The sequence below is a fragment of the Aphanomyces astaci genome (assembly GCF_000520075.1).
Source record: "Aphanomyces astaci strain APO3 unplaced genomic scaffold supercont1.5, whole genome shotgun sequence".
Classification (NCBI taxonomy): Eukaryota; Oomycota; class Saprolegniomycetes; order Saprolegniales; family Verrucalvaceae; genus Aphanomyces; species Aphanomyces astaci.
In genome coordinates this window covers 785,415-802,016 of record NW_009798268.1, presented here as the reverse complement: position 1 = coordinate 802,016, position 16,602 = coordinate 785,415, and the positions used below count along the sequence as shown (strand labels likewise).

Sequence of the window (16,602 nt, the reverse complement as noted above, 5' to 3'; positions counted from 1 at the left end):
TCCCAGTCCCCCGGTACAACTGCTGAAGTCCACGAGGCCATCGACTTCAGGGTGATCGTGGAAACTCCACATGGCCACCCACCAATTCCGCAATGAGTTGAACAAGCTCGACACGCCCACAACCCCAAACGTATCGATACCGCAAGATAACCTTGTGACGTGGCGTGCCCAGGCGTGTTGGGCGTCTTTGAACTTTTGCTTCATGGGTACGGCTACGGTGGACATGTGCCTCATCGATAGAATAGCAGGGGGAGCTGGGCTCATCGATCCTATGGCCACAGAGAGTGGTGCCATCCATTCGTTTTGGCACACCTTTTCAATGCAATTGCTGCTCTTGGTGCCTTCCATCGGTGCAGCAATCGAAATCCAATGCACGTTCTTTGCCATGTTGCACCGACCAGAAGCCAACGCGCCACTGGCAATCAAATTGCCCATGGAATGGGCCACCAAGATCAACTTGTCGATTCGTTCAGAGTAGGTCGACCCGCTAACGTTCATCGCTGCGGCGCAAAAGTCGTCCTGCAGTGACGGGTGGTCCCATCCGCGGTTGATGGTCTCGATGCGAGCAAAGCGAACCGACGAGCAGCAAGGGGCGTTGCAGAGCTGTGCGAACCCCGCACCTAGCACGAGCAAGGCGAGGCGTGGATGTACGCAAAGCTGGGGTCGTTCTGGTCCAGGGGAACTCATCTTTGCTGTTTGTGCGTTATGGAATAATACAACTGTGACAGTGGCGTCGTGCAAAAACGACGAAAATAGTGTGTCGTATGTTGGTTGTGCCCAAGTCTTTCATGTCCATTGAAATGCAAGGTGTCATTAGAGTCTCTCCCTTCCACCTTCAGAACAGATGGGCCTATTTTAGACATGGGCGAATTGCATTATTCACAATGTTCATGCGGGTCAACCAAGCTCGCAACGCACTACGATTCCACCAATCGAAAGAATCGAACTAAGGACGTCGTTGAGGACCCATAGCATGAAATCCATTTGTGTGAGGTTCACGACTCTGGACTGCCTCGTTACGGTACTAGCTTAACCCTAGTTCTGTACTTGGACATGCCAGATGTATCCTTTTCAAAAGCCAGCTTTGTTCACGTTTGCATTGTACCTACTATAGTCGTAGTGCAGAATTTCACAAATATCCTGACAAGATTTCCGTCACAGCGCGCTCACAAGAGGGTACTACAGTAACTTCAAAATGAATACTAGATTTGCTCTTGCAAAGAAAGGTGTATTTGTCCGAATTCATGGCTTAACGTTATGGAATTGCAACGCCTCGCCCAGCTTCATAGCTTCTTAAGCAACATGCACACATAACTTGAGCGGGTCGACAAGGGGATGTTCTCATGCATAGGTCTTAATCCCAGTCTTCTGTGACAAAGTTGGCGTCTGAGGCCACACCGGCGTGGGGGGCTGGGGCGGCTTTCGACTCCTTAATCACATGTGGGTCATCATTGTCGTCCCAGTCTTCCGTGACAAAATTGTTGTCGGCACGCACCGTGGACGACGATCTACAACAAACACCATACACTCAGTTTAGAGTGACTTAAGGGGATATAGCGTAAGATCGTATCCGCCCTACGGGGCGAGCTTGGGCGGGGACGACGACACCGCTGCCGTGGGCTTCTTCGGGAACTCGTCAGCGTCGTCGTCGAAATAGTCGCTCACGGGTTGTTTCGGAGCTGGTCGCGCGGGACTCGGCTCAAAGCGTTCGACTTCCGTGTCGCCGTCGTCCAGCTGTTTTGCCTCGTCGACGGACGAATTGTTCGAGTTTGAAAAGGACTCGACGCTTCGTTTGTTGTTGGTCCTGTCGAGACCCCCGTCAGCAAAATCGGATGTTATAAGTACCACGATGACGACACGCACTCGGAGACAGCACGAGGTGGCGGAGAAGTTTCATCGTTGGGGGTGGACCCACGGTGATAATTTGTGCCTAACGACGACGTCGTCACAACAAATCAGTCCAAACGTGGGTATGTCGTACTGTCGCTGGCTGAGGGTTGCTCTTGGTCGGTGGCGGCATGGCTGCTATATGATGACCCCATCAAGAAGACTATCATGGTGAAGTGTGTGACGTGGTGAACCTGGTTTTGGCATCGCCGCCATATTCGTCTTCATTGTCGTCGTCGTCGGACGCGTCCGAGTCGGAGAACTCGAGGGCATTCTGCGACTCATCCCGGGGCTTCAAATCTACTCTTGCCTCAACCATGTTTCACTGCCGTCAAGAACGTACCGAGCACCGACCCCCTCGGTTTCAACGCCGGTTTCGCTTCGGCAACGTTTTTAGTTACACTAGTCGGTTGTGAAGTTGACCAAATGAATGGTGTTGGATGATTACGTTTTTGTCTCGGCTCGGGGGGGAGGGGGCGAAGAAGAGTCGAGCTGTTTGGTTGCCAGTGGGGGTTCGTTCGCCACAGTAGTAGAAGAGGCATCATGATGCGGGGGACTCTGCTTGGCATGCGATTTTGCTTCACTTGGAGCTGTCTTGGCTTCGGGAGGGGGGTCATTCTTCACCGGAACGTACGGCACTGATGTCGATGCTTCCCGCGGTGCTAGTGCCTACAACGGTATGAGTGCACGCGGTCAGTGATCACAAAGGGAGCAGGTATGCTATACATTCGAAGACGCCTTGCTTTGCGAGTCGGTGTGCTCCACTAGTCGTGCTGTTGGTGAGTTTGGTAGATGACATGGTGGTGTAGACTTGAACAACAACTGTACAATGTGGTTTCGAAGTTGCGTGTCGGTCGGCTAGTCATAAAAGACGGCTACTTCAGCGAAAACAATGCTATGACATAACACACGATGATTTTACTTACCTTGTTTGGCGCTGTCTTGTGGCGGCGAAGCTGGTTCGGGGAAGCATAGTTGGCGCAAACTGTCGAGCCACATGCGATGCTCTGCCGCCGTCTCCCCTTTCAGACGCAACGTGCGCGTAGGCGAGACGATCTCAATCGCGTCCTAGAAACAACATTTATTTATGAGGGTGGAGGCCGGGGAAACGTACGGATTTGTTGATGATTTCAGTCACGTCTTCCAAGTAGATCCACCCTCGGACGTCGGTGGCTTTTCTGGTCAATACGACAACATGTGACGGCAATCAAAGAGCCTTTGGTGGTAGAGGAAAGCGTACTTGGACTTGAAATAGCTCAATGTCAATCTTTGGGTTTCGCTGGCATTGTTGACGGCTGTGACATTCACCTTGAACCATCGCTTGTTGCTCGTCCCAAAGAACTTGCCCTTGCTCTTGTACTTGGTCATCCATCCTTCCAAAGGAGTGATGTCGACGCCATGGTCTACATTGAAGCAGCATGAACGGAATGCCCATCCTAACCTCCATGACTGGCCTTCGAACGTACACACGTGTGGAGTCGGCATGGTTGAGGCGATGGGATTGTTTCAGATTTGGTGACGTTTCGAAACGATTCTTATCCGAGTGCTTCGGCTGTATTTATCCGGATAGGCCGGATACGAATGTCACCATATCGACAGGCCAATTTTAATTATTGCGCCGCTATCGTCCATCATGGAGGAAGAAAAGATCATGACCAGCGTGGCGGAACTGTATACGTCGCCACATGGATTGAATGCCATTGCGAAAGACATTGGATTGGGCTTGGAGATCCTCACCCCTCGCAAGAAGGTGAGCATCATGATCATCGGGAACCACAGCGCCGGCAAATCGTCGTTCATCAACTGGTACGTCGGGGAAGACATTCAACGCACGGGCGTGGCGATTGAAACCCAGGGTTTCACGCTTATCACGAGTGGTACCAAACGGACGTTGGCGCCGATCAAGGGCGAGTCCACGCTGATGCTGTACCCGCACTTGACGCCACTGTCCAAGCAGTTCGGCAAATCGCTCGTGGAGAACCTCGTGACGCACGTGAGCACGTCCACAGCTCGTCATTTCAAGGTCGTCGACTTTTGCGACACTCCCGGTCTTGTGGACGGGGACATCTCGTACCCGTTCGACGTGAACGCGGCGATCGTGGCCATGGCCGCGCACGCCGACTTGATCTTTGTGTTTCTCGACCCCATGGGCCAAGGTACGTGCGTATGTCGTTCGTTGGCGACACTTGTCCCCTTATCTATGTTCATAGCGCTGTGCAGCCGCACGATGCAAGTGGTGAAAGCTCTCAACCAGAACGGCCAGTACGCGGACAAGATGAAGTACTACTTGACCAAGGCCGACACTGTCACAGATTCAAAGGAAATGATGAAACTTATGGTGCAAATCACGCAAAACATCAAGGCAAACATTCAAAACCAGCACGGCCTCGAGATCCCTTCGATCTGGATCACCAAGTCTCGCCCAACCAACTCGCACCTCATGCCATCCACGTCTTCGACGACGTCTTCCCCTCAGTCCCCGTCGATGGACAGCCTCAACCAAATCGACGCCGTCTGCGAAAGCATCGAAAAAGCCATCCACCAAAAGGTCCAGGACAACCTCAGCCAAGTCGAGCGCGACTGCCAAGCTATCCGCACCGCCATCCGACGGTAGTATTGTGGTCGTTTTACCCGAACTATTTGGACTACTTTTGTGCTGATATGTACAACGTTGTCCTGTGGAAATTTGGGTGTATGTATTACAATATTATCACACTAATTTAAAGGCCCACATGGAATTCCATTTGGTTTTTATGCATCCTGATTGGCTCAATATATAATATTTCGGCCAATGGGGCTGTTGCTGTACAGTTTTTGATTGGTTGATTTATGATTTTCACTACAATATTGTCCAATCGAGATTCGACACTAGAGAATCGAATGTCGTAAGAGATTGGATGATTAAAGAGCCGCCTAAGCCAATCAAATTATCACGTTTTGGTGAATTTCTGTCAATCCAAGCGTTGTTTGACTCGACCCTATCCCTTCGAGCAAACCCATATATATATATATATATTATACTGATCGTTTCAACTAGTATCGTTTGTACAAGCTTCAATTGGACGATCAAACCGATTCGAATGCTAGCTAGCTATTTGGCGAAATGACTCCCAAGTCCAAATTTGGATGGAATGCTCAATACCCCGAACTATATATATATATATATATCGAAAGAGTGTTGTCGCTTGTTCTAAAATGTTTGGTGAATATAACCAACCCCCATATATCTATAGACGGTTGCTCACAGACGAACTCCAACGAGCGGCGAAACGGTCCAGACATGTTGTGGCCATGGGATTTGCGCTCACGGCGTGGGTCCTTCCCCTCGTCACGTTTGTCATTTTGGTGGTATATATATATATATATATTTGCTTGTGGATAAATCATGATGGATTGATGTCATGTATATATATATATATATGTATATGGGATGTAGGGCGAGTACAAGAAGGCGTTGCCGAGCGCGATTTTGGATGCGGATGTAGTCATGTCGTTCGTCGACGCGACGCACGACACGCTTCGACCGATGGTGCTGGCGGACGGACCGCTGGGACTGCTAAGTACGCTCAAGTTGGTCGGAGGGTCCTGTGTGTTGTTTGTGCTGTTGAACGCTGTCGCAGAGGTATGTATTTTGAATGTGCGACTATTTATTGAAATACAATTATTTTTACTAGTATTGTCTATTTGATACAAATTTGGGGACGGGGTGCAATCGAATCGTTTGGACCAAACCGATCTACAATCGATCTGATTGGTTGAATTTCATTGAGAAATGGGTTTTGATTGGCTAATAATTTTGAGCTCAATCTGAAGTAGCCAATCAAATCGATTTAAATTCCAACGAGAAACCACGCCACAACACAATGAAATTTCACTCGAAAGCACAATATCAATTAGAACTATTTTTGTGTGGGTGTCGACTATTATTATTCATGTACCTGGTAAAACATTGTTTTTTTGTTCGAGTCTACAAACGATGGGTTTTGTGGGGATTGTCTTTTATATAATATTTATTGTCTTTCTTTTACCTGAAATGTGGACGTTTATGCTGATGATTGTTTGCCAACTCGATCGACGATACTTTGACTTTTGTATGTCAAAATGGTCCAGTGTCACACTAATTACATTCACACACGAATTCGAGGTGGATTTGGATCATTTGATTGGCTACTGGATTCGTGATCTGGGTTTTGATTGGTCGTATATCGATTGACTGTTGATTTGATGGTGATTCTGCTCGATCGATTGACCACCCAAACACTGGCAATTTTGAATATATCGACTTGACAACTATTACTAACAATCGGTGAATAGTTTATCAAGACACGGATGAAGCGATTCGACACGCAAAGCAACGACGTGGTCGCGCGATGGAAGTAGGCATATTAACATTTGTAGATGAATTCACAATACGTGTAGGAGCTACGACCACGTGTTGGACGACGTGCTGGAGCGCCGGTTGGGTATGCGACGACGTCCATGATCGCGATGTCTCATATATGTTTGGTCTGTGTAGAGTTGTTCAAGGAATACGTGCGGACGTACACCAGTGCCGACAATATATAAAGTTAACAAAACGTGTACTGGTCCAAGCCAGTTGAGTTAACAAAACGTGTACGGTTTCTCGTCGTCGTATCGTTATATATCATACTGCAGTGTCGTCGTGGTTGCTCCTTGGGGCAAACAACACGAACGACGGCCGCGGAGGCTTTTGAAATCGCAAAAATACATGCAGGGCCGCGGAAAACCCGAGAAGCGCGATGCACATGTGGGTGCCGCAGACGTAGACGCCGGTCGAGATGGACAGGCCCTGGGGAAAGAGCATGGCGTTGGGCGGCGCTTGGAGCTTCATGGCGAGCATGATGAGGCCAGCTTCGAGGGCGACTTGGAGGGTGCGGCAGCCCATGGACCACAACGGCATGATGAACGAATCGGCTTCGGCGATGGCGCGGTACGCAGAGTACAGCGCCATCATGCTGAGGAGGAGGGATACGAAAGACAGACTCTGCATGGACGCGACGCGCTTGCACAGGTCCGTGCGATGCGTCGCACATACGTCTTTCCAAGGGAAGCACGACGACGTGGTGACAGAAGTGTTGTCGATGTTCGCTAATGCAGTACGAGTTGGAACTACATAATGAACGCGGTGGATGGACGTACATATGGATATGCAATAGTTCCACGTGGACACAGTCCACCTCATGGTAGGCATGGGGCGAGCTACGAGGGGAATGATACTCGGTAGCGACGACACGAACGGATTGAACACTGACGACACGTCGTGTCGACGAGTATGGTTTGGATGGAGTGTCGGCTCCGTCCATTCCTGCGCAAGCCAGGGTGTGGACGAGTTGGAATAGATGGTGATAAACATGAGGGACAGCACAGATAGGAAGAGAAGCGCGGCTTGCTCATGTGGCCACGTCCATCGGCACCACGTTGGCAACCGACTTGGCATGATGATTGCCAGTTGAAAAAATGTGTGCAAGAAGATCCAATGCCATTAGTGGCATGTGTATTTTATAATCTTGGTGTTTGTATTAAACGTGTCAAAAACGCCATTTAAAAACATCATTCTCGTTGAAAAGGCACCAAAACGTTGGGGATCATCAAGATCACAATCGCATTTCCTTATATACTCACTGGACCGACGACGACAATGAAGGACGAGCGGACAAATGCGCGCAAAGAATGCGAGATCCTGGTCCAGAACATCGCGCAGTCGCATGCGCGTATGGCCCCTGGCATCCAAGTGGCCATCGAGAATCAATGGGACAATGACTTTTCAGGTACAGTGCACACGTCCACAATCGGCGTCTCATCGGACGACCATTAGAGTGCCTGCGTGCGTTCGTTGCGGAGAAAGAGGAGGAAATCCGTGGCGTGTGCAGTTCGCATTACCAGGAGTTTGTCCAGTCGATCGAGGACATTGTGCAGATCAAATGCGACGTGAACGATCTGCAGGTAGGGGGACATGTCGTCAGGGAGTCACACGTCGAACAATAATGTACGTAGGCCCATATTGACAAGTACCACAAGGAGCTCGTGGACGTCACGACCCCCCTCGTCCAAGGGAACGACATGGTCGTGGCCTGCCGCAACATCCGTCAGAACATTGACACTTCCATCGAACGTCTGCAGCAGTGCCAGCGCATCGTACGACGTTGTCGACAATCATGATGTGTACTTGCTTCACACATGCTGCGACAGGTCGAATGCACGGCCAAGGTGGACAAGTACATCCACGCCAACCAACTCTACCACGCGCTCAAGGTCCTGGACACGATCAAAGTCGACGTCTCGAGCTTCCGCGTACCGTTTCTCCCCTGTTTCCTCCCCACACATGACATTCTCCCAGGGCAACCACTTTGCCAAGCGTGTGAACGACTGGATCGCATCCACCATGACCCATCTCCGTGCGCTGACCATGAAGAACACGTCCACGTGGCTCGAAGACATTCGAAATGCCGCCAGTGTACGCACGTCGTATCCCAGGCAGATTAGTCGTCGATACATTGCACTTGCATGGGGTTGTGTCTTCTTTATATTCTTGTACTGTATCGCATACTACCATACATTGCACTTGCATGACATTGCCTTCTTTATATTCCTCCCCCCACCTCATGCTCCTATTCGTGTCGTGAGCTAGTCCATTGGTGCGCAAGCCATGAAGCGCGGCGACGAGGCCATGCCACCGCGTCTGTCGTCGGACGAGTCGGGGGGACTGCATCTGCCGTCGTTGGAGGAGCTGAGTCTCCACGCCCAGAACATCCGAGCGACCAACGCCCTACATGCCGACTACTGCCAGCAAGCGCTAGCCCTGCTCGCCCCCATGCTCCGCACGCTCCACGTGTACAAGTACCTGCACACGACATCGGAACTCGCCAAGTTTTACAACACCAATCGAATGGTAACACTTTACAAATATATATATATTGTCCATTTACCCCAATCGAATGGTATCACTTTACAAATATATATATATTGTTTGTTTGTCCATTTACCCCAATCGAATGGTATCACTTTACAAATATATACATATATTGTCCATTTACCCCAAATTTTTTGGACTTTAGTACTGCTTCGCCAAATCTATCGATCGATTTTTCGTACGGACTTTTGAATGTAAAAATCGTCCAGTGTCACACTAATTTCATTCACACACTATTTCGATGTAGAATTGGTCGAATGTGAGTGGATCATTTGATTGGCTACTTGATTCGTGATCTAGGTTTTGATTGGTCGTATATCGATTGTCTGTCGATTTGGCGATTGCATTTCGAATCGACTTGACAATATATATATATATATATACATTGTGTTGTTACTGCATTCACGCCCTGTTGTATATATTTTCATCAATCATCGCGGTAACTAACTGCACCTGATCGTACATATGAATGCAGCCGCAACTCCAATTCTCGGCCTTCATCTCTGGAGACATTGGCACGATCTCGGCCGACAAGTTTGCCGCCCAGGTACTACGTCCTCGCTCTTGTGTATATTGATTGCTTTATAGCAAGCCAAATGGATAATAATATCCTAAATTATGAATATATTTACTGATATATAAATCGATGCATAGCACGACGACATGTTCAAGCGACTTGTGGGCACGTTTTGCATTGAAAAGCTCCTCGCCGTCTACTCGAACGAGAGCTTGTTGTCGAAAAAGGAGGTAAGAACGCACATATTCTCGATTTAAAGATGATCAGTCGTTGATATTATCTATGCTAATCTCTAAAGCATGAACGAATCAAACTCGTTCGTGTATACTATAGTATGTACTATTGGTAGTATGGTTGCTGCAAACTCATTATATATGCGTCATGTTGAATCCAAATATAAATCTGATGCTGATTTTATTCAATTACAATTGAATAATACAAAACACAAAATGTACTAGTACAATTATATAATTGTCATATACATTATTCACTATAATATATATATATATATATATATATGTTTCAAGTGTACAAAACCAAGCGCGATGCCAGTATTGTGATGACAACTACAGTAACTATCTATATATTTCAAGCTTCAAATTATGAACAGAGTTGCGTTCACTATATATTTCATGTTAGAGTTGCCTTCACTCAACCTGCGTCTACTTCTACAGGTGAACGCAGCCTGCTTGTCAGTGCTCCAAAGCCTCAGCGGACTCATGATGGCACTGACGCTCAAGTTGCAATCCCCCAAAGTGATTGTCGACATCAAGCGAAATGCGACACTGTGCGCGCGCGCGCTCGGCGACGACGTCCACCAGTTTCCCACGTCCATTCTACTCGATGCATTCCGGGGCATGGGCGACTTTTACCGCAAGAAGATCCGAGTCCACATAAAAGTGTATGTAGTTGATTTGTATTCGTGGATGATATAAATTATATTATTTTTCCAATCATGTTGTAGTAAACTGCGCGAATTTCTCCTCCAAGACACGTTCCAGCAAGTCCAAGCCACGAAAGCCAACTACGTGGACGTACGTATTGTCATTCTTTTACTAGAATTTGGTTGATTTTTGTGCGGATTCTTTGCCAAATCTATCAATATATCAATTCTTTGACTTTTGCATGGAAAGAGTGTTACACTAATTTCAATCACACACTAAATCGATGTTGCATTAGTCGAAAGGTGGATTTGATTGGCTAGTGGATTCGTGTTTTGTGTTTTGATTGGTCGTTTATCGATTCTCTGTCGATTTGGAAATTCTGGTCACACACCTGCCTCCAATTTCGAATCGACTTGAACAATATTATGTCGTGCTGGGACTCGTAGTGGATCTCTTGACTACTGGGATTGTATTTAATTATTGTCGATTGGATATACAGATTTGGGGAGGGGGTGCAATCGAATCGCGCCGACGAAACGATCCACAATCGATCTGATTGGTTGAATTTCATTGAGAAATGGGTTTTGATTGGTTAATAATTTTGAGCTCATCTGAAGTAGCGAATCAAATCGATTTAAATTCCAACCAGATACCACGCCACAACACAATGAAATTTCACTCGAAAGCACAATATTAATCGTTTTTCCATTCCAATTTGCCACCTCGGGTGTATGTTGTGGAACTGAACTTTATATATATATATCTACTATCTGATATCTGATATATATTTATATACTAATATATTCTACAAATATATTCACGTGATGTTGTAGTATTTGAAGCTCTGTGGACTGGACAAACAAAGCGACGACTTTCTTCGCACGGCGGATGCCAAAGGAAATATTTACCTTCCGTTCACTGCGGTATATATATATATACCGATATATACCGATATATATATGAATTTATGCTCCTTCACGAAATACACAGCATCTAGTCACCAACTGGATATATATATATATATATATATATATATATATATAAATGTTGTAGGTCGTGCGACGTAGCTGTGAAGCCATCCACGAAATGATCGACATGATGTTTGAATTCGAACGGTGCGTTTCTACATATGCCCCCATGGTCCAGAATATATCAATGCATATATATATATATATATCATATCCTATATATCATATATATATATATACAACGATGATATTGTTGTAGTCACTTGGATATTGCGGACTGGGGCTACTTTGTGCGCGAAGACACGTGCGAAGCATTGATCGAATTGAACGTCGTGTTGAACGAGCTCATTGAAAGCCACTCGGACTTGCAAATTTCCCAAGTACGACACCAACTAATCAACGAATATGCCTTTATTAGTTGTGGTAGGCTGTGATCACAGGCGCCAATTCGAGCTATTTGTCTGGTGCGTGCGATGTGTTTGGCGCGGTGTTGCACGACAAAATCGACTTGTGGGAACGACGAGCAGTGGCGATGACGACAGCGGCGGCGGCGGCGCAGGTAGTTTTACGAAGATACCATGTCGGGTCTAATGGCAGGGTGGATGGCATGAGTAGACGGCCAAAGGACAGTCATGTGGCGGAGCTCGAGCGTCGTTGACCATTGCCATGGCCAAGAAAAGGTACTTTTGATAGGTTTTTGCATTGAGCACAACGATCATATCGATGCATGTTAGATTGGAAAGTACGTCCACACGGGCGCAAGACATGGTGTGCGAGATCATGGTAATCATATAAATATATATATATATATATATATATATATATATCACTGGCCAACGACGATATGGCTGGGACGGCATGTATTTATATATATATCAAAGGCGATGGATTGTGGTGATGCTGTGAATATTATTGACAGGTCAAGAAGATCGACGATTTGATTGGGTCGTTTTACTTTTTGGAGTGGGTCCCAGCTGAGCCAACCAAGCAGGCGGACCCGTGCATGAGTGACCTGATCAACTACCTCCAAGTACGACATCATCACACCCGTTTGGTTCGCTATACTTGTATTATATAATAATATGGCTCGCTCTCCAACCATATCAGGCGTCATTTACTCAACTGAATACGCTGCCAGTTCCGATCAAAGAAGCAGTGCACTTTGCATCGTGTATCCACATCAACAAGGCTTTGGAGCAGGTGCTCGTAGGGCCCACGGTCAAGAAGGTCAACGTCACTGGCATTCTCAACTTTAAGCGCAACTTGGGTTTGTACATTATGATCGCTTGTTGATTGATATATGTGATCGTATATATATATATATATATTGTAGATGCGCTGGTGCAATACGCTGGCACGTGTGGCGTGGGGCAGCTGAAAGACTGCTTCATGCCCATGACCCAGTTGGTGGACTTGATCGTGTCGGACGACCTGGAGCGATTGGACCACACCACGTTCAAGTGCGTTGGGTCCATTCATTTTCGTGATTTTATCCATATATCTTCACACTTTGCCTTGTACTTTATCATATATGGTGGTGTGTGTGTATATGTTGGTAGAAGCGGAGGCAAGTACACGCATGTGATGCCCGACCACGTCGTGGCCGTCGTGGAAAAGTTCAAGGAAACGTCCGTGGCGGCGGCGGCGGCGGCATCGTCGTCCATGTTCTTCAAAAGCAACAAGTCCAAAGCAGAAACCACGGTCGGACTCAAGAAATCAGTGATCGACGCCGTGCTCAAACAGCTCAAGACCATTGGACCCATGCACAAATAAATATACCGACAAGAATATAATATGCATTGTCATAGTGGTTGAATGCGGAAAATCATCCATATGTCGTTGGACATCTGGTTATTGTGTTGGAAGCAGCAATGGACGGGTAGTCGCCAAGTGGGGCATGAGTGTCAGCTGGGGGTATTGCAATAGCAGCTACAATGATAACAACATATAAAGTTTTGCCTATTCAACGATATATATATATATATATTGTCTAGTCGATTCGACATTAGTGTGACACTGCACGCATTTTACATACAAAAGTCAATACTTCGAAGTACTACAAAGAATCGATCGATAGATTATATGGCGAATCAGCACAAAAGACCACATTTGGGGTAAAAACGAATATCAATCTGTTGTACGTACGTGATCAAGTTGCAGAGCAACATCACGTTGCTGAGCTTCGAATTGGGCAAACGCGGTGGCGTCCATCGCAATGTCGATCCACCGCCCACAGTCGTGTAAGCTCGCAGGACGAGTGTACGACTTTGCAGCTGGATTCTGCAGCAACTTGTCGGCAAACTCGCGTTCTTGCTTGGTCCGGGCGTACAACCGCAGCCCATTGAGCACTTGACGCTGGCAGTCGACAAACGACCACTTGTCGGTGATGGCGCGGTCGATATCTTGCTGCAGCACCCGCACGAGGCATCTGCGGGTGTGGAACAACTTGCCGTCCACGAGCAGCGGCCTCTGCGGTTTCGAAGGCGGCGCGGGGGCCGCCGCCTCCACGGTCCGCGCGCTGGGCTGCTTCTCGAGTCTCCCAAAGTCTGTTGGATTTGACGATGTATGGGAGAGTTGCCACCACAACATGCACACTTGCAGGATCGTCGCGACTTGATTGGACACTCGAGACGCGTCTTGTGGGGACGTAGCTGGCATGGAAATCAAATTCGGCACCCACACAATCGCCAAACTGTGGGCGTTCATCATGTTGAGCGTGTGCTTGTCTACAACTTGACACCAGTGCTCGACGAGCCACTCAAAGATCTGCCGCGCCTGGTCGCACAACGGCGCCAAGAACGTGCGTACGGCCAAGTCTAACGTGTCCAAGTCATTGCAAACCAAAGCCACGTCGGTGCTGCCCGCAGGTTGCGTGACGAGCGCGGCGAGGGCGGCGACGGACGCGTCGACGCTGCAGCATGGGGCCAGCAGCGGTGTTGGTAGCTCTCGAAACCAGCACTTGATCAAACTCGACAGCAAGTAAGGGTCCCCTCGCTTGGAAGGTCCGTCGAACATGCCTGTGTTCAGCGCCAATTTGGCCGCCTGGATTTGGCCGTGATCGGGGGATGACCGATAGATGTATTTGGCCGTGATCCCCGCGTCCCCCAGTTCGCGCCTCAGCATATGCAGCAGCGCTGGCACGAGGTCGTCGGGGTGCTTGGTACTGCATCGCATCTGCGACAGGGGGATCCCAAAGTGTTTGTGGAGCGAGTCGAGTGATACCGGCACGCCTTCGTACTTGGCGTCAAACGTGTTGTATCGCACACACACGTCGTGCGCGACTTGGAAGGGTGTCCCCACAAACGTCGTGGGGGCCGAGTGGGTGGGGGACGCAGGGGGGGATGGAGGTTTGTCCGACACGATCTGTTCGACTGCAAAGCGCTTCACTTCTACATGCACCACCGGCTCTATTTCGGGCTGGAGTTGTTCGCTCGTGGGAGGCAACACGGCCGCATCCGAGGCATGCTCTAGAATTGCACCGACAGCATCCTGGGCTTTGGCTACGTCTTCCTCCACAGGTGGCACACTCGTACTGGGGGGGGGGTCGTTGGCTGTCATGTCGGGCAAGTTGGCGACATGTGATTCGTTCATAGCATTGCCAGGCTGGTCGAGGACGCTTAAACGATCGTCGATTGGGGTTTCGATGTGTTGGGGCTCGGGAGGATGTTGGGCACCATAGGAATCATCGTAAACCACTGAATCGTGCGACATCGCGTCGTCACTTGGGGGAAGAAGACCCATTTTGGTCACCATCTCATGAGTGCTGCAGTTGTTGACATTGACATCCGATGAGTCAATCGGCTTGGTCGTTGATTCCTCCTCGACGCCATCGTTGTCATCGTCTAGAGTGTCCACCGTCGCAGGCTCCATGGACGAAGCCCTGGCCAGCGTAATGAGGTCGTCCATCGCGTCAACGTCGCTCACGGCACTCGACGACGCTTCCAGCAGGACGTTGACTTCGTTGTCGTCGTAGCCGTCGTCGTCGTCGTCGTCATCATCAGGGGGAGGTACCATGGCCAACAATCGGTCCAACACGACTTCAGGCACGTTGCAACAATCCGATCTCGATCCTTCGTGGTTGTCGTATCCCAAGATGTCGCACACCTCCAACTGATCGTCGTCCTCTGCGATCGAAGCGGACTGGGCGACGTGGATGAGGTCGTCCAACGTCGAGGCATTCGATTGCCCCAGAGACTCGGGGATCGTGGGCATGGAAGAAGAAGAAGGGGGGTGGTCTGCGTGGAGTGGAGTAAGAAGTCGCTCGGGCCCTTCGTGCAAGTTGCTCTTGGATCGGAGCAACACCCCGCCAACACCGCCCGATACGACGCGAGGAATGTCGCGCCAGCACGTGATGAACGGATGCGCTAGACACGCCGTGGCCGTGGGGCGCTCCGTGGGGGACTTTGTCAGGCAGTACTGCAAAAAGTGCGAAAAGTTGGCCGACCAGTCTTGCGGCTGCTTGAGTCGCGGCGGCGGGTTGCGCGGGATTTGAATCAGGACACGCATGGGGTGCTCGTCGAACAAGGGGGGGCGCTGGTCAGCGAGTTCGATCGCCGTGATACCCAACGACCAAATGTCCGCCTTGTAGTCATAGTTGCAGTCTTGGATCATTTCTGGGCTCATCCAGTAGGGCGTGCCCACAAACGTGCCCCTAAAAATCAAAACGAGTAGTGTCACCGTTGAACACGACAATAATGGTATAAATACCGTCGAGATAACGTGTCTCGCAGTTGCGCTGATACACCAAAGTCAGCAATCTTGACGTAGCCATCGGTGGTTAGAAGAATGTTGCCCCCTGGTCCCATAAACATATACAGTAAGTACTGTACGTCCTCGTGAATGACATGGAATATGGACTACCTTTGACATCGCGATGGATTTTCTTCTTGGAATGCAAATGCGCGAGTCCTTCCAACGCCCCACGCATGATGACGGAAATCTCTTGCTCGCACAACCTGCGCTGGCGCGAGATGTCGCCGACGGATCCGCCTCCACAGTACTCCATCGCGATCCAAAGCGCGCCTTCTTTGTAGTACGCCCCATAAAATGCCACGACGTTTGGATGGTCGCATTCGCGTAGGAACTCAATTTCTCGACGGACGTTGTCCACGTCCTCGCCATACTGCCCAGGCTTTAACGCGATCTGGATGACTTTGAGCGCCGCTTCCTTGCGGGTGCTTCGGTAGCTTGCGCGGAAGACTTGTCCGAACGCCCCGGCGCCTTCGCGCGAGTGGATTTCGAAGAGTTCTTCGGGGTCGCCCACGCTCAACCCCAACGATTCTAGCGACTGCTCAACCGACATGATGAAATGGCGTGCCTCTATAAGATACCAAATAATTCCAGCCTAGCATGGTGGATCCAAGACCTCTCATTTTAGATAAACCTTTGAGTCTTGATGTATGAAAATGGATATGA

At 49.0% G+C, this 16,602-nt stretch overlaps 6 protein-coding genes across 10 annotated transcripts; 3 read left to right on the top strand and 3 right to left on the bottom strand.

The window, feature by feature from the left end:
* Nucleotides 1–200: 200 nt before the first annotated feature.
* Nucleotides 201–687, bottom strand: H257_03039 (hypothetical protein; the record flags this gene model as incomplete). The annotated part of the gene is made up of 2 exons (XM_009826943.1): nt 201–212; nt 313–687. The coding sequence occupies 2 exons, from the start codon at nt 685–687 to the stop codon at nt 201–203; spliced, it is 387 nt and encodes a 128-aa protein (XP_009825245.1).
* A 519-nt stretch (nt 688–1,206) lies between these two features.
* On the bottom strand, nt 1,207–3,403 carry H257_03038 (hypothetical protein). Of its 3 annotated transcripts, XM_009826941.1 has the most exons (14): nt 3,354–3,403; nt 3,128–3,290; nt 3,002–3,065; nt 2,814–2,955; nt 2,716–2,745; nt 2,614–2,651; nt 2,336–2,556; nt 2,231–2,289; nt 2,082–2,187; nt 1,982–2,022; nt 1,864–1,930; nt 1,580–1,804; nt 1,496–1,508; nt 1,207–1,429 (listed from the first exon to the last, which is right to left on the bottom strand). In XM_009826941.1, exons 1-14 carry the CDS (start codon nt 3,370–3,372, stop codon nt 1,355–1,357), a joined length of 1,263 nt encoding a protein of 420 aa, XP_009825243.1. In that variant the 5' UTR covers nt 3,373–3,403; the 3' UTR covers nt 1,207–1,354. The 3 variants fall into 3 exon arrangements, with proteins under 3 accessions (XP_009825243.1, XP_009825242.1, XP_009825244.1); XM_009826940.1 differs by having other exon boundaries at nt 1,207–1,508; XM_009826942.1 differs by having other exon boundaries at nt 1,207–1,804.
* Nucleotides 3,404–3,520: 117 nt separating this feature from the next.
* Nucleotides 3,521–6,453, top strand: H257_03037 (hypothetical protein; the record flags this gene model as incomplete). The annotated part of the gene is made up of 7 exons (XM_009826939.1): nt 3,521–4,043; nt 4,098–4,497; nt 5,121–5,235; nt 5,324–5,509; nt 6,202–6,263; nt 6,307–6,350; nt 6,404–6,453. 7 exons carry the CDS (start codon nt 3,521–3,523, stop codon nt 6,451–6,453), a joined length of 1,380 nt encoding a protein of 459 aa, XP_009825241.1.
* A 163-nt stretch (nt 6,454–6,616) lies between these two features.
* H257_03036 (hypothetical protein) lies at nt 6,617–7,000 on the top strand (the record flags this gene model as incomplete). Its single annotated transcript, XM_009826938.1, has 1 exon — nt 6,617–7,000. One exon carries the CDS (start codon nt 6,617–6,619, stop codon nt 6,998–7,000), a length of 384 nt encoding a protein of 127 aa, XP_009825240.1.
* A 468-nt stretch (nt 7,001–7,468) lies between these two features.
* On the top strand, nt 7,469–13,107 carry H257_03035 (hypothetical protein). Of its 3 annotated transcripts, XM_009826936.1 has the most exons (20): nt 7,469–7,676; nt 7,724–7,851; nt 7,903–8,043; nt 8,098–8,199; nt 8,246–8,362; nt 8,537–8,797; nt 9,294–9,365; nt 9,473–9,565; nt 10,010–10,236; nt 10,300–10,369; nt 11,053–11,142; nt 11,273–11,334; nt 11,447–11,567; nt 11,615–11,746; nt 11,803–11,867; nt 11,922–11,970; nt 12,107–12,217; nt 12,295–12,454; nt 12,521–12,647; nt 12,747–13,107. In XM_009826936.1, the coding sequence occupies exons 1-20, from the start codon at nt 7,547–7,549 to the stop codon at nt 12,958–12,960; spliced, it is 2,472 nt and encodes an 823-aa protein (XP_009825238.1). In that variant the 5' UTR covers nt 7,469–7,546; the 3' UTR covers nt 12,961–13,107. The 3 variants fall into 3 exon arrangements, with proteins under 3 accessions (XP_009825238.1, XP_009825237.1, XP_009825239.1); XM_009826935.1 differs by having other exon boundaries at nt 12,521–13,107; XM_009826937.1 differs by having other exon boundaries at nt 12,295–12,647.
* Nucleotides 12,500–16,503, bottom strand: H257_03034 (STE/STE20/MST protein kinase). Its single transcript, XM_009826934.1, has 4 exons — nt 16,048–16,503; nt 15,895–15,982; nt 13,333–15,838; nt 12,500–13,116 (listed from the first exon to the last, which is right to left on the bottom strand). The coding sequence occupies exons 1-4, from the start codon at nt 16,487–16,489 to the stop codon at nt 13,039–13,041; spliced, it is 3,114 nt and encodes a 1,037-aa protein (XP_009825236.1). The 5' UTR covers nt 16,490–16,503; the 3' UTR covers nt 12,500–13,038.
* Nucleotides 16,504–16,602: the final 99 nt, after the last annotated feature.